The sequence below is a fragment of the Heterocephalus glaber genome, unplaced genomic scaffold, assembly GCF_053883595.1.
Source record: "Heterocephalus glaber isolate CG9 unplaced genomic scaffold, H.glaber_assembly_v1.0 deba00001600, whole genome shotgun sequence".
Classification (NCBI taxonomy): domain Eukaryota; kingdom Metazoa; phylum Chordata; class Mammalia; order Rodentia; family Bathyergidae; genus Heterocephalus; species Heterocephalus glaber.
In genome coordinates this window covers 22,158,633-22,185,721 of record NW_028258372.1, presented here as the reverse complement: position 1 = coordinate 22,185,721, position 27,089 = coordinate 22,158,633, and the positions used below count along the sequence as shown (strand labels likewise).

Sequence of the window (27,089 nt, the reverse complement as noted above, 5' to 3'; positions counted from 1 at the left end):
GACACATCACCCCCCTGTACATGAGAACCGCAGGGCTCACTGACAGAGCAGTGTCCAGCTCCACAAATGAGCTACAGTGTTGTGTGGCCAAAGGACCGAACAGACCCTCTCAGTTTACTGATACCATAAGAAGGGCTCCCCTACCCTACATTGTGAGAGACAAAGCTAAATAAGCCCTCTGTATACATAGAAGACTGCAACTTTCATTTCCCAAGCATTTATTCCTCTAAATTATAATTATGATAAGAAGGAGGAGAAAAACACATTAGTTGTTTTGCAGATATTATTTCACTTATTATTAATATCAATCCTGCAGGGTAGGAGTGGAGTCCTGTTAGTTGTGGGAAAATCTCACAGAAGCCCAAGACCACAGAGCTGACTCTTGTCTTTTTTGTTAGAACTCTAGTGACTTGATAACTAAGTTCAAATTCCAATCAGTCTCACTTTTGTTATATCACCTGCGAGCAGCTCTGAGAACCAAATATTTTGATAACAAGAAGCTTTGAAATCAAAACACATCGAAGGTAGGGGCCTCCACATGGTCACTCAGGGCAGGTTTAAGTGTCCTGAGAAAAATGTCATTGCAGGGGCCCTGTCTCAGTGCCACATGGACCTCCTCTGCACCTGGTGGGACAGGGAGCTTGCTTCTGTAGCAGGACTTCATGTCTCATTTAAATTGTTAAAGAACTGTGCTAAAAAGAAGTCTCAAAACCTTCAACTGTCAGAAGGCAGGAAGTAAGAGCCAGGAGGCTTGGGAGATACACAGCAGTCCTCTTAGCTGAAATATGCCCTTCTCTCTTAAAAGGACCCCAAACGAAAGTCTTTGTAAAGATGTTTCATGCAATTAGAATTGGTGGCTATTAGTCACAATTTCACCCTTGTGCAAAAGCCAAACTGACAGATCCCTAGGAGGCTCAGCAAGCTGCAAGAATGGAAAGTCCTAAGAATGCTGACAAGGAATTGTTTGAAAGAACCACATGGATGTCTTGGTGTAGACTCAAAAAACTCCAAGGAGCTCTTGGCTACTGAAACTTTTCTGATCAAGTCCTACTCTGTGGAAAGCTCCCATGACCTCTTTACGTACTGGTATTATTATTTTCCTTTGAACGTGAAAGAGTATGTCAACTTGAAACATACATTTACAAAGATCTAGGGAAGGATTTTTGTTTACTTGTTGAAGTGCTAAGCATTAGAGATATTTAGGAGTAGCACTGGGAAGAATATTATACTAATTTTAAGTTCTTCTAGTTTAAAGAGGTGCAACTCAAATAGTGATTTCAAATAAAGAAACTTCCTCCAATGTACCTAAAGTACTTTTTCTACTCAGGTTTATTTTTTGATGGGGACTGAACCCAGGGCCTTTGCACTGAACTACATCCCCAGGCTGACCCCCCTTTAAATTTTGGGACAAGGTCTCACTAAATTGCCCAGGGTGGGTTTGATTTTGTAATACTCCTGCCTCAGCCTCTCAGAATGCTGGAACTATTTGCAGAAGTCTTTAGTATCTTTCTGTGGATGTGTCCGCATTCAGCTTAAGGAAGGCCACAACTCAAGCATGTAACAATCAGCTATAAACTGAGTATTAAGAGTCATATCAAGATTCATATCCTTTATTATAGCAATTCTAGAAATTAACTGAAGATGATACATGATCAGAGGTGGGAATGGTTACTGACTGTAAGCAGGCAGGAGAGATCTTATTGTGGTGATGGAAATGTACACTTAACATGAATAAATTTTAACTTTTGGGGTGTGGTGGTACTGGGGATTGAACTCAGGGCCTTGTGCACGCAAGACCAGTGCTGTGCCACTGAACTCAACATTGATAAATTTTATAGTACATAAATCATATCTCCAAAAAGTTGTTAAATATATATATGTATAATTATTTACACTGCAACATTTTTATTAGGCTGAGAAAAATCAACCTGATGTCCTAGAGAAGACAGTTACTGAAGGCTGGTTCATGTACTCTCGCTTACCAAACAAATAAAATTCAACAGGATCAAGCACCCACTGTATCCCAAACAGGCAAGTCCTTCTTGTACACCATAGTGTTTTTACATGTATTGCTCTCTTCTCTCACACGCCCCCTCCAGCCTTCTCTACTTGGTTACTTAGTCTTTAGGATCTCCATATTGTATCTTCAAGTGACATTTTCCACAGATGCTCTAAGGATAATTGGGTTTTTCCCTACTCTGTAGTCCTTCTACCACACTACCACCTTGTATAGTAATTTTGGCCAAAATATTTGCCTCTTCTTACATGAGGGGGCAGGAAGAGATTCCTGTGGATCTTTGTCTTCTTGATGTCCAATGGAACCCTAGTGTGGCTCACATCACGTGGGTTATGAGGGAGGTGGGGCTGGGGAGGGGCAGGAGCAAGCCTTCTGAGTGGTGTTGTTTAGGAAGCATCCTGGCACTTTCATAAGAGAAGGAAGTCGCTGGCATTCTGCAGGTCACACTGGAAGAAGCAGACCTTCTTAACAATTTAGGTGATAGTAAGTTTTGAGTAAAAGTATCAGCGGAGGCACAGCTACCATCTCAAGAACAGGCTGGAACTTAGGAGAGGGAGAGCAGGGCTGCATGAAGAAGGACTGCAGTGATTCTAGAATCCTAGAATCCCGCTTTTTTTCATTTAAGTCATACCCATGTAAACCACACGTGGAGTCATGTCCTGCTCTCTTCCTGTAATGTTTGGTCAGGCATCTGAACCAATCTTTTGCTGTTACCACAAAGTTCTGAGTTAAAGAACTTTTTAGGTATGGCAATAGAGTCAGGTAACTAAATGTTCCAGGCAAGACTCTCATGTTTAGAAAAAAAAAAGTTTTGTAATGAAATCTTGTGATAGAAGTTGGTTTTAGAGGCTTGCTGCTGCCTGGAATGACTTGTTATACCTGTCATAAAGTAGGCTCTTGTTTGTTGATTAACTGAATACCCAACTGAAGAATGCATCCTCCTCTCCTTTACCTGCCTGGGTGACATGGGGAACCTCTGTTAGGTTCTGGTCCCAGCATTATTTTTGTTCTGCTACTTCTTGTCTCTTAACTCCTTTCCCTTCTTAAGTGTGGGATCTGTGAATCTCAGTTTCTTGACTATTAACCATCCACAGCAGCCTTCACCCTGTACTGTGGGGTTTCACTCCTTTCTGGGTGATAAGGAATGTCTTGATTAATAGAGCATAATTGCTCCATCTGAATTTCAGTTCATAAATTTAGTGGGCATCTCTCTTCTCTGCCCACCTAAAACCTTTGTTCCCAACTTGTTCCTCCATGTAGCATGACCCAGAGGCACACAACCCATGTTTCCATGAGAATCTGGGCATTCCTGAACTGGAATATATGGGCAGGATAACCACATTCCAGAACCTTGTGAACCATAAGCCAGAATCCAGAACAAATTCGATGAGGAGGAGTCCCAAAGAATGGAAGGACAGGTATCCCTAGGCCTGCAAGGGTGAGAGCAGTCACCTTCCGCTGATTCCCCAGTGCTGAAGTGTCACAGCCTTGTCATCTGTGGACTGCTTTTCAGTACTATTTTCCTTTGCATTTCAATGACAATTTATAACAATTTTAAATGCTGATGAAATGCTAAAGAAAAGCAAGCAAAAACAATTAGCTGCCCTGATAGTCTCCTCCCCCAGCTTACTTCATTAGAAAAATCAATCGAGGCATTAATGGGCGTCTCCATCTCTAATGAGCTTTATTCTAATTAGACTCACATGCTATTATTTCAGCTGGAAAAAGGTCTGGTTGGTAATGGGCAGCGGAGTGTGGCAGCTCCACTGTCTCTTTGACCGTATATAGGAATGATCACCGTGATAATGACAGCAGGGACAACAGTCCCAGTGTATTGGGCTCTTCATTTCCAAGAGAATAAGTATTAACTAAACAGCTTTAAATCCCTCATGAAGTGTTTATTATACCTGAATCTCTACTCTACCAACAGTAAGGAGAAGGTTTGGAAGCTTTAAGTACATATTTCTCAAGCTTTATCTGACATTGGTACTGGGTTGATTTCAATGATGCGCCACCCTACAAGGAGACCAGCAAGACTGAGGATGAAGAGGGCAGGGATATAGACCACGGGATGTCAACAAATTCTAGGCCATACTGAAATGACTTCCTGGAGCAGTGATTGGCAAACTTCCTCTGGGAAAGTCCAGAGAGTGAATATTTTAGGGTTTGTGTATGGTTTGTTGCAACTCACTCTTAGCTGTAAACATAGATGCAGCCGTAGATAAAAGTGATCAAATGAGCATGGATAATTTGTTCAATTTTATCTTTATTTGTGCACACTGAAATTTAAATTTCCTATTTTCACATCTTTTGTTTCCCAATATTTAAACATGTAAAAACTATTCTGGCTTCATGGCCTAGACAGGGCCTGGTTGTTGTAGTTAGCCTGGCCTGTTCCAGAAAGCAGAACTGCCATCTGTGGATTCAGAAGCCAATACTGCTGAAGGATTTTGATCCCTCCCTAAAAGATCAAACAGCAGAGATAATTTGTATCCTGAGAGGTATTCCTCCCAAGATGGAGCAAGAATTCTACAAAATGCCACCTTATACAAACGTTCGTATTTCACAAAACAATCAAAATAAAAATTAAATTTAAAACTACAACCCCATTTCTCCAATAAACCAGAGTTTTGAAGTTTGACTTGAATCTATCCATATGAATGTCATTTTTCTATGGTTTCAATCCCATGATAGGCATAAATTTTTATTTTGCTTTTTTCCACAACATTATCTTATAAAAATTTTCCCTGTTGTGATTCGTTTTTTAAAATAATGATAAATTGATCTACCATTTTATGTAGAATTCTTCATGGAAGATTGTTTGGTGGACTTCATTCAAAAAGATGTCTTAATTAGTATATTCTCAAATGTAGGGCCGGGGATTTAGCTCAGTGGTTTCGCTGCCTGCCTCGCAAATGCAAGGTCCCGAGTTCGATCTCCGGTACCAAAAAAAGAAAAAAAAAAGTAAGAGTAAGATTCAAATACCACTCCCTTGCCTCAAAGCCAGGAAATCTGGGATAACCCACTGGGTAGACTGGGGCTTCAGGGATCGCCCCTAAATTTCCTTTTGGACAAATCTGAGATTTTAGTCATTTGCCCCTTGACAGAGATGTGTCTTCCAGGCGAACTCTTTAGACCTCTTTGTCCTGAAGTAGCTGCTTTTACCCTAGAATTTATACTGAACATGGAAAGAACACCTTCTTTCCTTACAGTTAATGGAGAATGGTCAGTAGACATATATGAGGATTATCTTTCCTGCTGGATTAGGGAACCCAGCAGGCCTATATTAGTCCCTCCCCTCAGAGCCCCTGAGACTCTCTGGTTGGTGACTGACCCAGCCAGTAACAGTGGAGGAAATAGAGAATGCTGTTTGCTCCTTTACAGTTCCAAGGACTGGGCTCACCAAAGAGGGAGAAGTGAGTGACTCCTTTTTCATTTGGCCCCTTTTCTTTCTTCCCACAAGGGGGAGTGACACTGCTTGCTGGATCACAGAGCTCATGTCTCCTTTTCTAAGCCTTCAGAATAGGAAACACATGTTGCATCTGTTGCTCAGAGGTCCTGCAGAAGGACTGCAGCAGACTGCCCAGATAGGAGGGAGAGAGGGCTGGAGGGCAGTGAGGAAGGGGTATCGGGGTCTAGGGTTGGGAAGAACACTTCCATTTGACTCCCTTCCTCTTCTAGGGCACAGCCAATGTGGCCAAGCTGCATTCATCCCAAGAGGAGAAGACAAGCAGGGTCCATGGGACTTCTCACTTTTTTTTTTGTACTGGGGATCAAACTCAGGACCTGGTGCTTGTGAGGTTGGCAGCAGAACCACTGAGCTAAATCCCTGGCCCTCATGGGACTTCATTATGGATCCTGAGGCATTCATTGGCCTGATTAACCCAATCATATTTCCTAGGAATGAACACTTTGGCGGGATGACAGCTGAGGCAGGCACAGAGAGCACATGGGAGACTGTGCCAGCCGAACTGACTGATATGTGGAGACAGCTCAGCTCCTGGGTTATGAAGAGCTGATTAAATTAAGAGTTGTCACCCATTTTACCAATTGTCTAACAAGAACAGCTATTCATAGGGATCAGGCATTGGTGTCCAGACTGACAGCTCTTGGAAATAGGAATGATTTTAAATGAAATCTAAATAGGACTGTTCAGGTGACTTAGAGCACGGCTCACTGCCCTCCTGTTAATGTTTCCGGGAGGTTTTCTTCCACCCAACTGCACATCTGGGATGCAGTGGAAGATATGAGCGAGGCCAGTGAGCACTGTGTGATCTGCTTTCTTTCCACTTGACATTTTGTCACAAACATATTCCTCTTTTCATCAGCTTCTTTTGACCTTAGTTGCCATTTATAAATATATTATGTAAGAACATACTACACTAATGCATGTGTATGTGCAAGCACATGTGCGCACGTTGTGTATCTATCAGTACTTGGTCAATAACTGGTGTTTAATAAATTTGTTCAATATCTATAAATGATGTACTACAGTATTTATTTATTTTTAATTTATATGGTATCACATAATTGTTTCTGCATATTCCTCTATTCATTTACTAATATGATTTGAAATCTCTAATAGGGGTCCTCTCTCCTTTCTCTCTGTATATTTTTTTCTTAGCTCATTTCTTTTAATCCTGCATAGTATTGTCCTATAGGAATATAGAGGATTTTATTTATTTAATTCTATTTATTTATTTTATTCCTTCCTTGATGGAAGGACACTTAGCTTAATGGACACTTAGATTGCTCTGGTTTTTGACCTTTGTTTTTACTATTGAATACCAAATGTGCAGTAAGCTTTACTGCAAATGAGTAAGATCATTTCAAGGATATATTCCCTGAAGTTTAACAGATGGTTTTTATTGGTTTGCATTAATAGTACTTTATGTAGTATATTCTGACAACAAATCCTTTTGATGTTTTAAGTACTGCACATATATTCCAAACTAGCCCTGGATCTGAGTCTGGGAATGACTTTGCTCATTAGTAAGGTGGATCCCAACTCAGGATGCTCACCTGGCTCCTTTGTTTTCAATTTGTTAAGAACCCAGAAGGGAGTCAGATTATGATTATGCAGCTCCAAATCTCCAGCATTCAGCTTTGAAAATATGAGCTTAAAACATTTTAGTTCTCCTCCTGTAGATCTACTTAGAACATTGAATTAAAGTGAGGGCAGTCCAGAAGTGTCAGATCCCGGAGTGCTTTTCTGTAGGGATGGAGCAGATTGTCTTCACGAACTAGAATTTCACAGAGAGAGAGGAATAAAAGATCTCAGAAATAACAAGAGACCTCACAATAAATTTTCAAGAATTGTGCAGAACATAATATGCCTCACAATTTCTTCCTGACTGATACAGATGGGTATGTCTCATTCTTTGCTCTTAGAGAGATGAAAAAGTTGAAAGTAAATCAGATGAGATACTCTCTAAAGTTCCTTTCAACTCAGAAGGTCATGCTTCTAGAGTAGAAGCTCCCTAAAAGTGAGAATCTTATTTCCTAATTCCTCATTTTCACGTCCTCTGGCCCTGGTTCATTTCTGGGTTCAGAGAGCACCTTCAAGTTAAGTTTATTAAAGGAATCAAAGAAGCTAATTTCACCATTTCTATGATTTTTTTTGGAGTTACCTTTTCCTCATTTTTTATTGCTATTATTATAAGCATTTTGAAATAGGCACTAATAAGCAGGTTTTTTAAAAACCCACAGAAATTAAAAAAGAATGAAGTCTCTAAACAGGAAAATTATAGGTAGGGATTCAGCTGTACCCATGCCACTGACTCAATGACTCATTCTTGTAATCACAGCTCAAAAGCCAGGACAGGTTATTTAATGGCTTTATAAATGTTCACAAGGCTCTAACTCCTGACCAGGCTTATAGCACAGAACAAGAGGCAGATCAGTGTGCTCATCCTGATACTCTATCTATAAGGAGATATTTCTACCACAGGAAGGCACTTGCTCAGGCAAGATCTGAGCTAAGTTCTGCATTTTAGTTTCAGTCTTAGCCTCTACCTGCCAGTCCTTTCTGTGTAAATGACTTGGATAATATGGACAGAGGCAATTTCAAGCAAAATTAAAGCTACTGATCACAGAACATCTATAACACAGCAAAACTGTGCAGGAGACTAAGTATATCATGTTCAATTTCCCAGACAAGTTACTGTTACTACCCAATTTTTTTTTTTTTTTTGTAAACAAACTGAGGATCAGAGAGTTTAAACAATTAGCCTGGGATCACACCACTATGACAGGAGCCAGTCCCTGGATCCGGCCCAGGTTGGAAGCACAGGTTCTTTCTCTTGCATCAGGCTGCCTCCTTCTCTGGACCTCTGTTGATCTAATTTCTGGTGACGTACCTGCTATACACTGCTACAATGCTCCAAGCTGTTACAAACACCTCCTATTACCCTCTTCCAGTGGGGGTTTTCCCAAGCATATCTCAGTCCTTTGCATGCTTCTACCTCTGTTTGAGGACCAGTGGTCTTATCTTACTGATTCAACAAATTTCTTACGCCCTGTGCTAGATTCTAGAGGGAAAAGAAGTGAGATCCAATTCTTATTCCTAGGGATATGTTTAATGCTTCCAGTCCTTTTGTATATTCTTAAATAATACGGCAGTAGACGTCAAGATTGGTGCTCACTCTATCCCAGAATGCTCTCTGTAGGGCTGAAGCAACACTCATGGATGGCAAATCCAAAGAATGGAAAGGCCAAAGGGAAGAAGGAAATAGGTGGAGAAAAAGAAGGGAAAGGAGAAGAGGAAGGGGAACAAGTCAAGGGAATGAGACTCACCAGCATCCTGCTGCTCTGCTGATCTGAGTGGTATCTTGGGCTACCTTCCCTTGCCAAGGGCAAAATAACACTGACTTCTCTGCACTGTGAATTCATGCCATTGCCACCATGCCTCCCTTATAGCAGTGGCATGGCTTTTATTTGCATTCATGACTATATTGTTCAAGAATCTGAACTCTTCTCTTCTTACTGATCCCTAGAGAGCCGGGCCGATAGAACTTGAAGAATTCTCTGAAAACAAAGCCCTCCAGAAAAAAGAAAGTGAGCAGGGGCTAAGAGGGTTACATTTCTTTCAGGCTTGGGGCCTGATTCATTCTCCTTGACTGTATTTCTGATTCCTACTAGCTGGAGGGGAATACTAGGATTCTTAGGGTCTAGAGCACACTCACATTTTGTCAGTTTTCCTATACCAGGGTCATCATCATGATGATTAAGAAGTCATCTGCATAAAGCTATGCAGTAGGGATAAAAACACCAAGACTGAGTCACATCCTTGCCCTTTGTGATTAAACTTTAGTTAGAAGGGGTTGGGTGTTTGCAAAAGCAAGGTCATAATAATGCTCACCATGGAGCCAGAAGTTTGCTTCATGAAATAATAATGGCAGCCAAGCCCACTTCCAAAATACCCGTGCCATGACTTCCTATGCACACATGGGCCAGGCAATGCAACAGTCTCGAGGAGCAAAGACAACAGTCCCAGTTTTCCTCATCCCTAGCAGGTATCGAAGAAGTCAAACATGCTGCCAGAAAGAAAACCCGGTACATCGGCCTCATGTGGCAAACATTGTATTGGGTTCTACAGCAACCCTGAAGTTGAACTCTCTACAGGAGTGGTCCATACACAGAGCCCAACAATACAGTTCAAAACTCCATGAAAGTCACTCTCTTCCCCAGCTGAAAAGCACACACCAGATCGCAGGCGCACTGCCTCAGGACGGGGAGAGATTGGCCTAGTGTGCTGTTAAGAGAAAGAGTCCGTGATCTAAATTTAAACATGTAGACTTACTATGCTCATTCTCATCATTGAGCTTAATTCTGGGGCCAGAGGAATCAGGTCACTTTAGGAACCCAAGTATTTTCCAAGTATAGATGATTGCTCAGTAGATGTAGAGGTCTACAGATATTATTTTAAAGTCAGCTGATTTAGAATTCATACACTGGTCTTTCTGAGGCACTTCCTTAAAACACCACATTAACTAATTCCAATCAACAAAGTCAACTTCTCAAAATTATACTAAAATATGTAGGATGAAGTATTTTTTTAAGGAGAAGAAAGGGAAGTGAGAAAGAAAGGAGAATGGGTTTGTATTCAGTTTCTTAATCCTCTTTAAATCAAAGCACTGTAGTAAGACATACTTTATTTATTATCTGGGGTCTTCTCTGAAAGAGTACAACATTCCTTGGTCATCTCTTGGGTTCTCACATCCTCATAAAGGAAAATGTAAACCCCTGTTTTTGCCTATAGAAGACACTATTACTGAAGATTCTTAAAAAGGTTTTTTTCTTTATCTTTTCTGCTTCTTACAAGTAAGTGGAAATGTACAAAATGGAGAACATACCTTAAATTTTGAAGCTACTTATACTTAGTACTATACTCAGAAATGCCTTCATGGACTTTTAAGCTAGATACTTGCTTTCATCTCTAGATACAGGGAAAGGCTGGAGTTAAAAAAATCACTATGTTGCTCTGAAGCAAATGGTTGTTTTCCTAAAACTGCAAATTTAGGAAAACACCAACACTTCCAATAAAATTCTAGGAGTCTCTTGTGGCTTGTCAGGCATAATAATAACTACAGATTCCAAAGCATAAGAGTTAAATATCAGCAAAAAATGAATGTGGTGGTTCCCATTCATTCATAGTATTTTCAGTTTCCAAAAGGAAAAACAGAATTCTGAGTGCACCTCTGCCTTGATCACCTCCAGATGCCTCCTCCACGCCAATACAGTGAAATGGCACCTGGTGCCCTGGAGGTGCCTCAACTACTTTGTGAATGGATATGAAGTCTCAACACTTGACACTCGTTTACCTGTGTTAGTAGAGGAAAATCTGAGTCTCAAGGGAAAAGAGGGGTTGAGGCAAAGGCTGGTGGTAGTGACGGATGACGGACTCTTCCACTAGTAGAATAGCTACAGTTTAAACAGAATTTGCCACAGCAAAGAACTATTTTCCATTAATTTTGTATTTCATATTTCTTTTTTTTTTTTGGCACCGGGGATCGAACTCAGGTCCTTGTGTTTGCGCACCAGGCAGAGAAACTGCTGAGCTAAATCCCTGGCCCTCATATTTCTTACGTATTTTTGTTTCTTGAGAAACTTGCATAATGCCTGGTACTCAGTAAGTGCTCAGTTGGTCCCCACTGCTGCTCCCCGACACAGGATCAAACTCAAGACACTTATCATTAAGCAACAACCCCACCTCTTTTCTTTTTTTGACAGGGTCTCACTGAGTTGCCCAAGCTGGCTTTAAATTTGTGATCCTCCTGCCACAGCCTCCAAAGTAGCTGGGATTACAGGCTTGAGGACTAAACCCAGGGCCTTGCACATGGTAGGTAAGTGCTCTACCACTGAGCTACAACCCCAGGTCTTAGTTTTTAAAAATCGCCTTTTCTGGAAGGTCACTGTGAACTCCTTAGAAAACCATTTGTCCAACTCTGGTGCAAAGGTAAATTGCAGCTCTGCACTGTGATGAACTCTAGAGTGGTGCAGAGTAAGTGTAAGTTTTACTATAAATATAAAGCCAAAATGTCCCAGTTTCAGTTTACTATTATTGAAGCTTTCACATCTATTTTGAGGGACACAGGGTAGAAATTTTTGTTTGGTGTTCAGAGGGGAGAGCTGGAAGGCAAATTCAAGCCATGCCTCACACACACTTAATAAACTCACTGGGCAAGAGTCAGGAAGGGCAGTTTTACATCACCACAGAGTTGTCTCTCAACAGTTTTAAGGGTGAAAAAAAGGAATTCCTGTATATTTTTTGGGAGAGATGAAATCTTGAAACTCAAGACCTCTCAGCATGAAGCTGTAGTTGAGTTTAATCTCTTTTTAAAATCAACTCTATAAAACTTAAAGAATAGATTTGAGCTGCATTTATAGTTGTCCTCATGCTAACCCTGGCTAAAGAAATATTAGCAATGGTCAAAGCCCAGAAAAACACTTTGGAAGAATCCAGCTTTCAATTGTGACTATATAAAGTATGACAAAGATTATAATAAACCAATATATTAAGAAGCAGTAATTTCTGGAGACTTAATGCTTAAATGATACATAAGATAGCATATTCAAAAATGTTCAGAGGGATGAACTATAGGTAAGAGAAAAAACAAAAAAAAAAAAAACTAGAAAAAAATAAATAAAAAAGCAGAGCTTAGAGAGGACAGAAAAGTCCCTGTAGAAATCAAGCGGGGCATGTCAGATATATAAATGACTATGTTCTGGAGTTATAGCTCAGTGGTAGAGTGCTTGTCCAGCATGCACCATGAATAAGGCACTGGGTTCAATCCCCAGAACCTCAACACACACACACACACACACACACACACACACACACACACACCCTTGTAGGTATGTATTCAATAGGGGGAATATTGTTTATGTTGAATCTACAAGTGCTCCTTTGTGCAGTGAAGCTTCCATCTGATAAACAATCAAGTTATACACTTTGTTTTCATTGTGCTATGCCTATGATACTCTGGATTGTGAAGGCAAAGGAAAAAGGGAAACCAGATTTCAGCTGGAAGCAATGAACTTAAGTTTTGAGTAAAATGAGTTTGAATTTCAATTATGGAAACATGTTGGAAAGAGATAAGATCATCTTAAATGCCTTGTCAGAGTCTGTAAATGTTTCAAAAATAACTTAAATTTAGGCTTCGATTTTCCCAGTCTACCTCTAACTACCAAACAGATCTTTTTATTGCCAAAATATGAGAAAAGGAAAAACATGGAAACAAAGTCTTTGTAAATAGGGAAGGGTGGAGGGGGTGAAGGGTGGGCAGGGGAATGGGGAAAAAATAAGAACCAAGATACATCATGTAAAGGTACAAGATCCCAATGATGAATGTAACTGTACTGTATACCTAAAATGTACCAATAAACTAAATGGAACCCTCCCCCAAAGCTAGCGGGGTGGGGTACAAACAGAAAACAGAAAGATCTTTATCATCGCGGTAGGCAAAATGTTTCTTTTTAGGCTTCTTTTTACTAAAACAAAATGTCATCAGCAAGGTGAACAGCTTTTGAACGGAGATGTGAAACTTGGTAATTGCTCCTAGTTGAAGCTTTCAATCTAAAAAAAGTCATCCATAGCCAAATTTCATGGAAAATAAAAAGTTATTACAGTCTTAAATATTTATGTATATCCAGGGAACACTGTAGCTTAAAATACAATTTTAATTCATCATCTTCCTCTATTTTCCAAATTGGTGATATTTGCTGGTCTTTTAATGGGCCAGAAGATTATATAATTATCCTTTCAGGGGTCTACCTCACAGTGGAGTCTGCAGCTGAAATACTGACAAATGTAAGACTTCTTTCATTATCTTTAAGAATTCAAAACTAAGAAATTCATGAAGAAATGTTCTGATAAAAGGGCCACAAAAATTTTAAAAGAAATAAAAATTAAAACTGGAAGATTATAAAATTGGCCCCTGATGCCTTAACCATGGTGCAATATGTTCTGAATGTGGGGTTTTACTCTTCTTTAAAATAAAGCTCAGGGGATTTAGGGCCAGGGATTTAGCTCAGTGGTTGTGGCGTCTGCCTCAAAAGCGCAAGGTCCCGAGTTCGATCCCGGATGCCAAAATAAATAAAGAAAGAAAGAAAGAAAGAAAGCTCATAAATCAGAATACTCAGATTTGTAACTTTAACATCAAATCCACTCCTCTGCAGTGATGAATTTAAATTCTATAAGTATGTAAGCCCTTAACTATTGCCATATTTCATTCTGCATTCAGTTGATTAGTATATGACATTCTGAGATCAAAATTATGGGTTCTATTTCTACCCAGATCAACTTTGAAACTTACTGTCAGCTGAAATCCACATATTACTAAGAGAAGCAACTTGGAGACTCTGCTTTGGAGTCAGGCATACTTGGGCTGGAATTCCAAGCTGACCACATAGTAGTCCCTTTTATCCTTGGGGAATACATCCTGAGATCCCCGGGGGCATTCCTGAAGTCGAGGACAGTGTCAAACCCTCTATGTTTTCCCTACGATGTAGGTGTGTATCACTTAACAATAATGACACATTCTAAGAAATGCATCATCGGGCGATTCTGCCATTGTGCAAACCTTATTACAGCATACTTGCACAGGCCTGCATAGTCTGGGTCATCATTTAATGTGGCCTCTTGATGCAATCAAGAGATCTGATAAACCTGAGATGTATGAGGCTGCCACTGGCAGAGGCACACTGGCATATGTAACATATTGTCTTACAGGTAATTTTTTGTTGTAAGTAGAAGGAGTACACTTGAAAACAACAAATAACATGGTTATTTACTACCATGATCAAGTATTATGTACTGTACTTAATTGAAGTCCTACACTTTCATGTGACTGAAGGTGCAGTAGGTTTGTTTACACCAGCATCACTGCAAACACCTAACTAATGTGTTACACTACAACGTTAGAACACCTACAGAATCACTGATGATAGATATTTCAAATCCATTATAATTTTACGTGACCACAGTTACTCGGTCATTGACCAAACCATCATTACAGGGTGCATGGTTGCAAATAGGTATATAATACTTATCATAAAACATAATTTATAAATTAGGCACAGTAAGAGATTAACAATAACTAATGATAAAATAGAAGAGTTATAACAATATGCTGTAATAAAAGCGAATGTTTCTGGAATTTTCCATTTAATATTTTTGGACCTCGATGGACTGTGGGTAACTGAAACTGTGAGGAGGGAAACTGGGTAAGGTGGGATTGTTGCATTAGACTCATGAGTCTGTGAACAAGAGTCTGTGTTATCTGTGGTACCCATGAATAGTTATTCTACAGAGACACACTGCTAGGTATTAATTAAAATAGGTGTAAGATGTTTGTAAAGAATTCAGAGCAGTGTCAGGTATATAGTGGACTCATGATAGGTTTTTGTAGGAAGTAAAGGCCTCCTTGTAGTTTGAGGTAAAGGCACCACATTAGGTGCAAAATAATATACATGGATAAGAATGCTCCATCTAAGAAAAGGCTGTTTATTAGTCTCTATCAGACTTGACAATTTTAATAAATGAGGACAGCCTGAAATCCTGGGGTGCTCTATCACATATCAAACTTTTTCATACTTATTCTTTTTTGTTTTAACTCTACCTAATCCCTTACAAAAAGCCTTATAACACAAACATAAGAGTATTGTTATCCTAATTTATAAAGCAATATATTAGTATATTTTCCTTGAAACATGTAGTCGGCTTTTTTACTTCTTACCTTTTCAATTTTTTCATCCAGCATTCTGAAGAATTCTTGTTGGCTTTCAGAAATGTGCATGCTGAAAAACAAAGAGCATTTAAGTATATATTTCAATACTTCCTCAACCCTAGCCCCTCAAATGAAACATAGTGACCCCTTAAACTCTGGGGCATTTATTATAGATTTTTCCACTGAAATACACTTTAAGATTATATTAGAGATCTGTGTCATTACAGTAATCCCGTGAGTGCATTTCACACTAGTCTACTAGTGCCTATGACTTAAGGAATACAATTTTCTTTCAATGTACAGATGTTATTTATGGTAATGTTAACTAGGAGGTAAGTGCCAATTTTTTTCATAATACATTCGTAATTTAAAAAGAAATAGAGCAAGGGAAAGCAGTACATGGTATACAACTGTGTGTAGTATAAAAAGAAAATTTATCCTGGTTATATTGAAATATGATTTTTATAGAGGTTGTCAGCATCAGCGTGATATCCAGCTGATGTATAGGTGTGGAATGGAGACAAACAAGCTGAGAACACAGTGATTGCCTGACATTGTCCCTGGTAACTTTCTACACTGGTGACAGCAAATGTACCTTTGTGTGACTGAAATTCCACTGAAATGTGCGGACTACTCAGAGGACATGTATGAGTGGCACTTTCCCTATGTGTTTGCTTTTCCTATGCCCTTTAACAGCTTGCTCAGGAAGATTTTGACATGGTTGGTGGGGACAAAACATGAGAAGACAAGGTGAGAAGAGAAAAATCACAGAAGGAGGTAGGCAGCATGGGCCTCAGTGGTATCATGTCCTTTGTTTCTCTTGAGCAGACTTGTGGGTGTCCCAAGAAGATTAAGGATGCTGGGTAAGAGACACACACACTCCATTTCTTTCTGTTCCTACTAGTGCTTATTGGTTGTAGGGTCTGGTGTAGGGGTGCAGAGGAAGTGCTAGAATAGTTTCTTCCCTTCAAGTTAAGTGTGGGGAGAAGCTCACCCAATGTGCCCCTTAGCACAATGCCACACACATTAGGGGCCATATGAAGCGGCACAAGTGACCCCAAACCCTTCAAGCCTCCCCTGGAAGACAGGGCTCAGAGGATATTCTCCCTTGATTTTAAACCAAGATTTAAAACCTGTGAGCACAGGACATCAGCTTTGTTATAAAAGAAAAACAATGCAAATATCTGACACGGTTAATCATTTCACAGTTTACAGATTACTTTCACACATCATTTAATTTTGCCATCCTTTACATATCAGTTCAAATAAGGTAATGTTCTATTGGGAAAGGGTGTGTTTCTTATGCAGGTTTGAGAGGAAAAGCAGAATCTAGGATGAGGATACATTAAACAGTCTCTCTGTAGAATCCTGGGCAGAAAAGACATTTTGTGTACGGAGTTTTTTGATTTCTCATAGTTTAACTTGCTAAACAGCTTTTATTTGGATGCAAACCTTTCTAAATTACATATGCTTTCTTTTTTTTTGGTACCAGGGAACGAACTCAGGACCTTGTGCTTGTGAAGCAGGTGGCGGAAGCACTGAGCTAAATCCCTGGCCCTACATACGCTTTTAATAGAGGATCTGCTACAAACATTCCTTAATTTTCACTTACTGACTAGGATCCATTCCCTTGTTCTCAGATTGTAACACTCTGCAATGTGGAGCTACCCAGAGACACTCACATGAGTGGAGTGGGCTCCCTGTTAGCAAAATGGTCTGGAACCCAGTGCTCAGCCTGCTGAGAGGTTCTTCTCACATCTCTTCTTGTCAGAGTGGTGTCCATCCTCCTCCAGCTTCCCTCTCAGCTGCTGCTTCTGTTCCATGCTTGGAAATGCACAGCCAGGTTTGTCTGCTGTGTCTGAAGTTCATGTAACAGGGTCTGAGAGGAGCCAGGGGCTTCCCTATGAGTCAGAACATCAACCTCTGGCCTCTATGTTGGCTGCCCAGGTTCTCCTTGGGCATCTTTTCTGTTTTTAGCCAAGCTCTCAAGGGATGAGGTTGCTGGACAGCTGTAGGTCCCAGATAGGAAAGGCATTCAGATATGATCCTGGGGAGTGAATCCAGGGCCTTGCACATGTTAGCCAAGCACTGTACCTCTGAGGTACATCCCTAGCCTTTTTCATTTTATTTTGAGACAGGGTTTCACTAAGTTTCCCAGGATAGCTTTGAATTTGTAGTCCTCCTGCTTCAACCTCCCCAAGTAGCTAGGATGGCTGATGTGCACCACTGCACCTAGAAAAATACAGGTACAGTATCTTGTTATAGATAACTAGATAGATGTAGATCGTGTATATATGTAGTTTCCCTAGGAAATTCCAAGGTTTCACAAAAATGGCACTTTCAGGTCTTTGTGTTCATGGTAGAAACTTTCTGGTTGGTATTCTCAGCATATATGGCCTTGCACATAGTAGGAAGGCAAGAAATACTTGTTAAATAAGTGACAAAGTGCTATCTTCATATGATTCATAGGCCCTCACAAAGTTAGCACATTAGCACGGGTGAGGTGTGGAGCCTCAGATTCTCCATCTAGTCAGTGAAATGGTCTCTGAGGTCCCTTCCATCACTCACAGTCTATGCTTGTTACCAACTTCCATTTGCTCCTTTATTTAATGGTCACAATATGAAGACAGAAATGTCTCGTTAGCACTCATGCCTCTGCACAGTAGAGGGACAGGGAGAGATGTCTGAATCACAATGCATTTTGTGGAGACTCATGAGTCTGAATCAGGAGCTGGAGATGGAATGTGAAAGCCATGACCTCAGAATGTAGGCCTCACTTTATACAAGCACAAAAACCTCAGTGGTTTTAGTTTTGTGTTGACCCATTGATATGGAAATGCTGCTTACTTTCTCTACGTCTAAGAGCATCAGGATATGCCGGTCTGCCTTTCCCTCAGTTGGTAAGTGACCAACGAGAGTCACACACCAGGCTGATTCACTCTCTTGCTACGCTGAAATACAGTACACTCACTCTGTTAGACAAGATTGACTGAATGGAAGCCGACTTGTTATTATCAAAGCCGTGTGCGGCCGACAAGCTCTTTCAGATAAATGCTTCTGTCCCTGTGAGACTGGTAGACGCTGCATCCTAGTTCTCTGTGTATCATCTCAGGAATGGCGTGATCTGAACGCACAAGGCTTACTCTGCTGGTCTCCATAGGTTCATTCCAGAAGGAAGAACAGAAACAAATTATCCTATATTCACTGATTCATGCTTGGATAAACACAGACTCCCTCTTTCCATCAGGACATCTATCAGAGCGGCATTAATGTAAGTATTTACCTTAAGAGTACAAAATGCATGGTGAAGACCAGTCTCAGGGCAACAACTTGGTTTTCAGATTCTTTCCAGGGCACAACTGCTGATTGTGAGTGGGAAAGAGGAGAGGAGGAAAAGCTTACGGGCTTCCCCATCTTCCCACAAGCTACAGTAAAGGACTATTAAACTGTTTATGACTTAAATTTATATAGTATGAATAGTTGGTGCTAAGATTCATTAGACCTAAAAGTCTTTTACAAAGATTTATGTGTTGGTACCTGATTTAATGAATACAGTTCACCAGTCTCAGTAATTCCTATTTCTTTTTAATAACTAAAACTCAACTTTGCACTTCTTGGGACTCCAGTTAGCGCTGCAGAGCTCTGTGACCTCACCCTGTACCATCACAGGCTCTTCCTCTCAGCGTCACGGGACCAGGGATGACAGCACTAAGGAATCTTAATGCAAAGGAACCAAATTAAGGAATGGTGGGCAAAATGGGCTTCAGAATTAAAAGATACATGACTTTCATTTTTACTGACTTGAATAATATAAAAAAATTCTAAATAATAAAAATCCAAGTTACAAGTCTAAAAAAGATGATTGAAAGTAGGACGAAGAATATTACTAGACAAGAGGAAGGGACTAAGGGGGAGGGGATATAAAGGAGAGTAATGGGAGGATGGGTGTGATCAAAATTATATGTATGCATGCATGAAAATACCACATTCAAACCCAATAGTTATAAAATTAATAGGCACTAATAAAAATATATTTTAAAAGTAGTATGTCATTAAAAAAAAAGATGAGAAGGTAAGGTTCTAATTCCCTAAAACTTTACCCAAAACATGCCACTTTGGCACATTGATTATTTTGAGCCAAAGGCACTTGAAAAACAGCAGGCGAGGGGCACTCTGACCTCCCTTTTTCTTCCTGAAATCAGGAGATAAAGTTCTCACATGAAAGATGCCCTCTTTATACCAGGAGAAAAGAAATATTCTTACCTCTGGAGATGGGGAGCCAAAGCCAAGAGAATTCTGTACAGACCTTGTTAAAGTAACTATTACCAATGATCACCTCTTATATTTCAACCATTCTTCTACAATTGCCTTTCTTTGTTCAACCTAGTATATTAAGTGTTTAGTTTTTGCTGCTTTTTTTTTTTTTGATCTTTATTTTCTGATGGAGGGATTCCATGTACATGTAAAAATCTCTATGCTTTTTCTCCCACTAATTCGTTTTATAAAAATTTAATTCTCAAGCCCAGCTGGAAACTTTGAGAGGACTGAGGTAAATCCTTACCTCTCTTATGCTTACAAACATGAAATTCAATTACCCAGTAGGTTCCTGGTAACCTTGGCCTGAACACAGTTATTCCTTAATTATCATCATTGTTAACACTGACCTGAGGGGGAAATAATTTGTCGTATCATTACACTGACATTGTAAACCATAAGTCGATTTTAAGGTGTTCAGCTTTTTTCAAGTACAAGTTAAGTCACTGGGCCCTTCCCTATCCCTGGAGGCATCCTGACTGCTGTGGCACCGGCACCGGCACGGGGGCCATCGTAGCCACGATCCACAGACATTGAGCCAGTTAAAATGATTATGAACTAGGTTGTTTTTAAGAACCTTTCTAAGAAGGCCCATAGATAATACAACTTCTGCTTATGGTCTTGATTTATGGAGTTCTTACATACATGTAATAGTCAACTTTATTTTGGGCTTTCAGATGTACCTGTGTCACTGGTATCATCAGGAATGTTTAAATTTAGGTATAACACCACAATACAGATGGCCTCTCAAAAAAGAGTCTTTTTTTGTTTGGTGGTATTGAGCAGCCTTCATACTGACTACATTCCTAGCCCTATTTATTTATTTATTTATTTATTATTTTTTGGTACTGGGGATTGAACTCGGGTCCCTGTGCTTGCACAGCAGGCCTAGCCCTTTTAATTTTAGTATATGTGCTGCTGAAGCAAGCACAAGCCCTTTTAATTTTAACACAGGATTTTCCCAAGTTGCCCAAGTGGGATTCACACTTGCAATCCTCCTGTCTCGTCATCCCAGTGTGTTGGGATTACAGATATACACCACCATGTCTGGCTAACAGAGCCTCTTTTAAGAAAGGGGAGGTTGATTTCATGGTTGCAAAGTGTGCCGGGCATGGTGGCGCACGCCTGTGACCTCAGCATTTGGGAGGCTGAGGCAGGAGGATTGCCATGAGTTTGAGGCCAGCTTGGACTACACAGTGAGACCTTGTCTCAAAAAACAAAACACAAACAAAAAAAGTGGCATGGTTTCAAAGTACATTATATTGCCAATGCAGAACCAGTTCTAGAACAATCTAGAAATCTACTCCCGATTCACTTTAACTTTTAAAAAATGCATTCACTATTTAACCATTTATGGATGGTTATTTGTTGGTAATCCACATATTTTCAAGTACTTGCTCCATTGAGGAAATGTACTAGGCACTCTATACATCCTTATGTAATGTAATCTGTTTTTCAAAAAGGATTTTTTTCTTTAAAAATCATTAAAATTTTAAATTATGAAGTACATAACACATAGAAAACATATATTATTTGTACATTTTTGAATGATAATGAAAGGAACTCCCATATAATTAGCATCTACATTGAGAAACAAAGCTCTGGTTCCACAGTCTGGTAAGCTGTCGGACAGAAACTTATACTAAACTGTTTTGAATTTAATGCCTTTTCACTTCTTTGCTTCTCCTTATTGTTTTATTATACACTATATTGCTTAGTTCTGTCTGTTTTTGAACTTTATATGAATAAAGTCATACATAGGCCATAGTGCTACTTACTTCACTGCCTCAACTTTGTATGTATGTATGTATGTATGTATGTATGTATGTATGTATGTATTTTTGGTACTGGGGATCAAACTCAGGACCTTGTGCTTGCGAAGCAGGCACGGCGCCACTGAACTAAATCCTTGGCCCTTCAACTTTGTATTTATGAGATTCTTTCATTTGATATGCAAAGTAAATGAGCTCAAAATATGTCTTCTGGCACAAATGTCACAAAGAGTTTCTTAAGCATATTCACCTGGGATTGGTATTGCAGGGTAAAGTATGCCTAGGTTCAATTTTACAAGAGTGTGTAAATTGTTTTCCAATGTAATCGTATCAGTTTACACTCCTACAAGCAAGAGTTAAGAATATCGATCCATATCTGGTCAACCTTTGTTGTATTGTCAGACTTTTAAGTTTTTGCCAATTTGGGAGTATAAATGGCATTTTTTTCATATTTAACAGCCATTCATGTTTCCAATTCAGTCAAATGGTTGTTCCTGTCTTTAGCTTATTATTCTATGGGTTCTCTGCCTTTGCTTATTCATTTGTAGAATTACTTTGTATATTCTGGAAACCTATGGATGTAGTCTTCCTCCATTTTGTGGCTTTTTACTGTCTGACAATATATTTTGATAAACAGAAGTTCTTAATTTTAGTGTAGGGATTTTCATTAATGACTTTCCTTAAGATTTGCATTTTTTTTGTGTCTTGCTCAAAAGCCTTCCCTATCTCACAATCAGAAAGATATTTCTCCCCCTTTCCTTCTAACGGGTGTGCAGCCGTCAGCTTTGATGTGTACTGTGGATGTTTTGGGACTCTCTATTCTCTTTGGGGCCACACTGTCTCAGTTGCTAAAGCTTTATAATAAGTCTTGCTTACCTGGTAGGCAAAATGGCACTTATTCTGAAAACACTTTTAGTTTTAAAAACAACATAAGGAAAATAGAAACTAGAACTTACTTTGCTCTGGGTTGATGAACTAATCCAGGAATCTCTTTATTAGTTTTAAGTCTTACATTTGAGCTGGCACTTTTTTCCTGTAACACACAAGCATACACATGGAAAAGACAAGATCAGAATCTGAATTTAAACAGTGGATTGAATTTTCATAACAGAAATGTTAGTTGGAGCTGTTTGGGGCCCTCTACCATGGCTACTTATTTCACAAGGACAGAAGTCTTTGGAGTGATGTTACCCAATACAGGTAGAGCACATAAGACGTCTTAATAGAGAACACTGGGAAAAGAGGAATTAGCTTTTTAAAAAAATTTTTAATAAATTTTATTGATACATTTTAGGTATACAATATAATGACATTCATCATTGGAAATCTGCACCTTTACATAGTCTCTCTTGGTTCTTATTTTTTCCTCCTTCCCCTGCCCTCCCTTCAACCCCTCCATCCCTCCCTATCTACAAAGACTTTGTTTCCATTTTTTCATTTTCTCATATTAATTCCATTCCCTTCTTTCCTTTCCCCTACCCTTCCCACTTCCCCTTCCCCTTTGCCCCTTTTCTTTCTATTTCACATGATCTATTATATCTTTTAGTCCTTATTTACACTTTCAGTTTCTCACACTAGAGAAACTATTTGTTATTTACACATGTGTGTCCTATTTATTTCACTTAAGAGTATCGCCTCAATGTGCATCCATTTAGCTATATCTATTTCTCTTTTCTAAATCAAATCCCCATTCCAAGCCCTCCCTTCACGCCCTCCACCCTTCCCTATTTACAAAAACTTTGTTTCCATTTTTTCCATTTCTCATAATTTTTCCTTTGCCTTCTTTCCTTTCCCCTGCCCCTAGCACTACCCCTACCCCTTTGGACCTTTTCTTCCTATTTCACATTATCTATTATACCTTTTAGTCCTTATTTACACTTTCAGTTTCTTACCCTAGAGAAACCATTCGGTTTTTACACGCGTCCTATTTACTTCACTTAAGAATATCACCTCAATGTGCATCCATTTAGTTATAAATGTCTCTAATTTCTCATTTTTTATGGCTGAGTAGTACCTCATTTTATTTAAAAACCACATCTTCTTTATTCAGTCTCCAGTTGATGGGCAACTGGGCGGCTTCCAAGTTTTGGCTATTACATAATTGTGCTGCTATGAACATGGGTGCACATATATCACTGTGGTCTGACTCTTTTAATTCTTTGGGGAAGATACCCAGCGGAGGAATAGCTGGGTCAAATGGGACCTCCAGTCCTAGTTCTTTGAGGTATCTCCATATGGATTTCCACAGTGGTTTCAGCAATCTACACTCCCACCAGCAGTGGAGCAGGGTTCCTCTTTCCCCACAGCCCCGCCAGCATTTGTTATTGATTGATTTCATGATAGCAGCCATTTTTTCTGGGGTGAGATGGAGTCTCAGAGTTGTTTTCATTTGCATCTCTCGAATGACCAGTGATGTTGAACATTTTTTCATATGTTTATTTGCTATTTCTACTTCTTTGTTTGAGAAGTGTCTGTTCATTTCAGATGCCCATTTTTTGGACTGGGTCTTCAAATTTGGGAGGTCTGATTTTTTAAAGTTCTTTATAGATTCTAGATAGTAGACCTTTGTCTGAGGAACAGCAGGTGAAAATGTTTCCCCACTTTGTGGGTTGTCTCTTCACATTGTTGGTCATTTCTCTTGCTGTGCAGAAGCTTTTTAATAAGTGATCCCACTTGTTGATTGTTTGTGCTAGTTCACAGGCAACTCAGGTTTTGTTCATAGAATCTTTTTGTACACCATTGTCTTCAAGAGTTATACTTAACCTCTGTTCCAGCCGGTTCAGTGTTTCTGTTTTAATATTTAGATCTTTAATCCATTTTGATTTTAGTTTAGTGCATGGTGAGAGATATAGGTCTACTTTTAATCTTTGGCAAGTTGAAACCTAATTTTTCCAGCACCATTTATTAAAGAGGCTATCTTTCCTCCAGTGAGGGTGTTTGGCTCCTTTGTCGAAGATGAGATGGCTGAGTGTGTCTGGAGTTATTTCTGCATCTTCTAATCTGTTCCACTGGTCCTCAGGTTTGTTTCTTTGCCAGTACCATGCTGTTTTTTTTTTTTTATCACAGCAGCTTTGTAGTATAGTTTCAAGCTGGGGGTTGTGATACCCCCTGCCATGTCTCTGTTGCCTAGAATTGCTTTTGCCATTCTAAGTCTCTTCTTGTTACAAATGAATTTTTGGATTGTTTTCTCAAGGTCCGTGAAGTATGCTGCTGGAATTTCAATTGGGATTGCATTGAATCTATATAGCAGTTTTGGAAGTATGGCCATTTTCACTATGTTGATTCTTCCTATCCAGGAGTAAGGGATGTCTTTCCATTTTCCCATATCGTCTTCAATCTCTTTTTTTCAGAGTGCTACAGATTTCAGAGAAGAGGTCTTTGATTTCTTTTGTTAGGTTGATTCCTAGCAATTTCAGTTTTTTGGATGCTACTGTGAAAGGAATTGTTTGCCCTATTTCTCCCTCAGTGAGTCTGTTGTTCGTGTAGAGGAAAGCTATTGATTTTTGTGTGTTGACCTTGTATCCAGCTACTTTACTGAATTTGGTTACTGAGTCTAGAAGACTTTTGGTGGAGTTCTTGGGTCTTCTATATAGAGTATCATGTCATCGGCAAATAATGAAAATTTGACTTCTTCATTTCCTATCTGTATTCCTTTTGTTCTTTCTCTTGTCTAATTCCTGTGGCTAATGTTTCCAAGACTATATTGAACAGGAGTGGTGATAGTGGACATCCATGTGTTGTTCCTGACTTTTGTGTGAAGGATTTCAGTTTTTGACCATTTAGTATGATATTGGCTGTTGGTTTTTCATAGATGGCTTTTTTCAGGGAATTAGCTTTTTAGCAGGTATGGCTGTTTAGAAGAAAATGGGCAGCCACTATGTAATTGTTCAATTATAACACAGAATCAAAGAACAGAAGATTCGTGTGTAAAAATGAGAAGTACCAGTATATTCACAGCCATTATCTACTTGCCCAAGTTAACTGACTTCAGTGATTTTATTTGTAAAGTTATTAGCAGTTACTGAGACATAAAGTTTCCACAGGGCCTAGCAGAGACAAAGATGAAAACATGACTAAAAATAACTATTTTCACCCCTCAACAAACACTGATTTAGGTACTGATTTAGATTAAATTAATGAAATCAACACTAGCCTGCATTCATGAAGAGCTTCTTTGACATTTTAGCCTGATTTCTTATTCCCAGTACACCAGTCACATGGGAAGGAGATACTCTCAAATCTTAAATGCAAGTATATCAGTAAGCTCACGATCTCAACACTACTGTTCTTATGTTTTTAAAGAAATATTCAAAAGTACTTTATAATTTGGTTTTAAATCAACCCCTAAAATGAAAGGAAACCCTATTCTAAGCCTAGTTATCAGGCAACTATAACATACTCAAGGAATTTGAGGTTCGGCTGTAATTAGTGTCTTTGAAGAATAAAAACTGTGTGGGGAAACTCAACAGTCTCACCCCATGTGGAGTGAACTGGAAAGATACATAAAACAGATGGTCATGGCTCTCTTACGCTCATATTTCTCCTAGGACAGCAGAAGCCAGTTAAGCCAGTGTAATTCCAAGGACGTATATACTATGGTTGTTATTTACCATGTGCATATCTGCATTACATTAGTACTCTAAAAAATAAGGTAATTTTGTTAGTTCTTCTAGAAAAAGAAACAATCATAATTCTCCTGCAGTCAATCTTATCTTCCTTGCCTCACACTAAAACTGAGAATGTTTTCACACACAATTAAGAAGTATAAGACACGCACTGTCCCTTTAGCCCATGTAGGCAGGGAACAACAGATGAACTATCTTTTCTTTTACAAAACAAATGGAAAAATTAGAAAACTCTAAAGGTCTTGATCCAAAAGGGCAGGGCCATGTGCACCCTTTCCATTGGGCTGTGATGCCTGGCATGGAAGTGGCACTTCATGGAATGTCCTCGGCAGAGTGGAAGAATGAAGAAACAATGCCAACAAATGATTAATTTCTCTTTAGAGGTTAGAGATGAAAAAAATAGCTCTAATGTAGTCTCTCTGCAAGACTGAAGACAAAGGTTCCTTTCTAGTTGGTCATTTTCTTCCTTATACTGTTTGTCCTTGGGCCTGGGATTTAGCTCAGGGGTTCTGCTGCCTGCCTCACAAGCACAAGGTCCTGAGTTCAATCCCCAGTACCAAAAAAAAAAAAAAAAATTCCACTGTTTGTCCTCTTAGGTTAAACACTGAAAATGGGTGTATATATGACAGAACCCTGTGCTTTTCTCTATCCATGTAATCTCTCAAACTCTTTAGGCTCAAACGATATACCATAGTTTTCAACATTGTTGAGGTGGGAAAATCACTTCTAAATCTAAGAATACAAATGATATACAATAGTAATCTATTTATATTCAAATTCATTAAACTGCTCCCTTCATAATTACATTGTCTCATCAAATTTTCCTTAAAAACTTATTGTGTAATTAAAGAAGAATCTCTCCTAAACAACAGAGGATCAAAGGATGAACAGGAGAGAGAACAAGTATCTTCAGATTTTCCAGTTTAAAAAAAAAAAAAAATATATATATATATATATATATACAGTAGACCCTCAAGTTATGACTGGCTTGACATATGAACAACTTGGGTTAATTAGGTTAATGAAAAATTAATCTGCCTCTTGTTATCTATAGCGTGTACCCAGGTAAACATCCAGGTCTCGGCTATATTGACTTAGAAGCAATGTGAGTTACAACCTGCCCCTGGGAACT

At 39.2% G+C, this 27,089-nt stretch overlaps 1 protein-coding gene across 2 annotated transcripts in view; it reads right to left on the bottom strand.

Annotated features, from left to right (window-relative positions):
• The window catches only part of CUNH1orf21 (chromosome unknown C1orf21 homolog), a 246,604-nt gene that overhangs the window by 12,254 nt on the left and 207,261 nt on the right, over positions 1-27,089 (bottom strand). For both annotated transcript variants that reach the window (XM_004862797.4, XM_087194431.1), the window contains 2 exons: positions 22,289-22,365; positions 15,256-15,316 (listed from right to left, as the gene is read on the bottom strand). In XM_004862797.4, the coding sequence (XP_004862854.1) occupies positions 15,256-15,316; positions 22,289-22,365 (138 nt within the window). The remainder of the gene's footprint in view (positions 1-15,255; positions 15,317-22,288; positions 22,366-27,089) is intronic.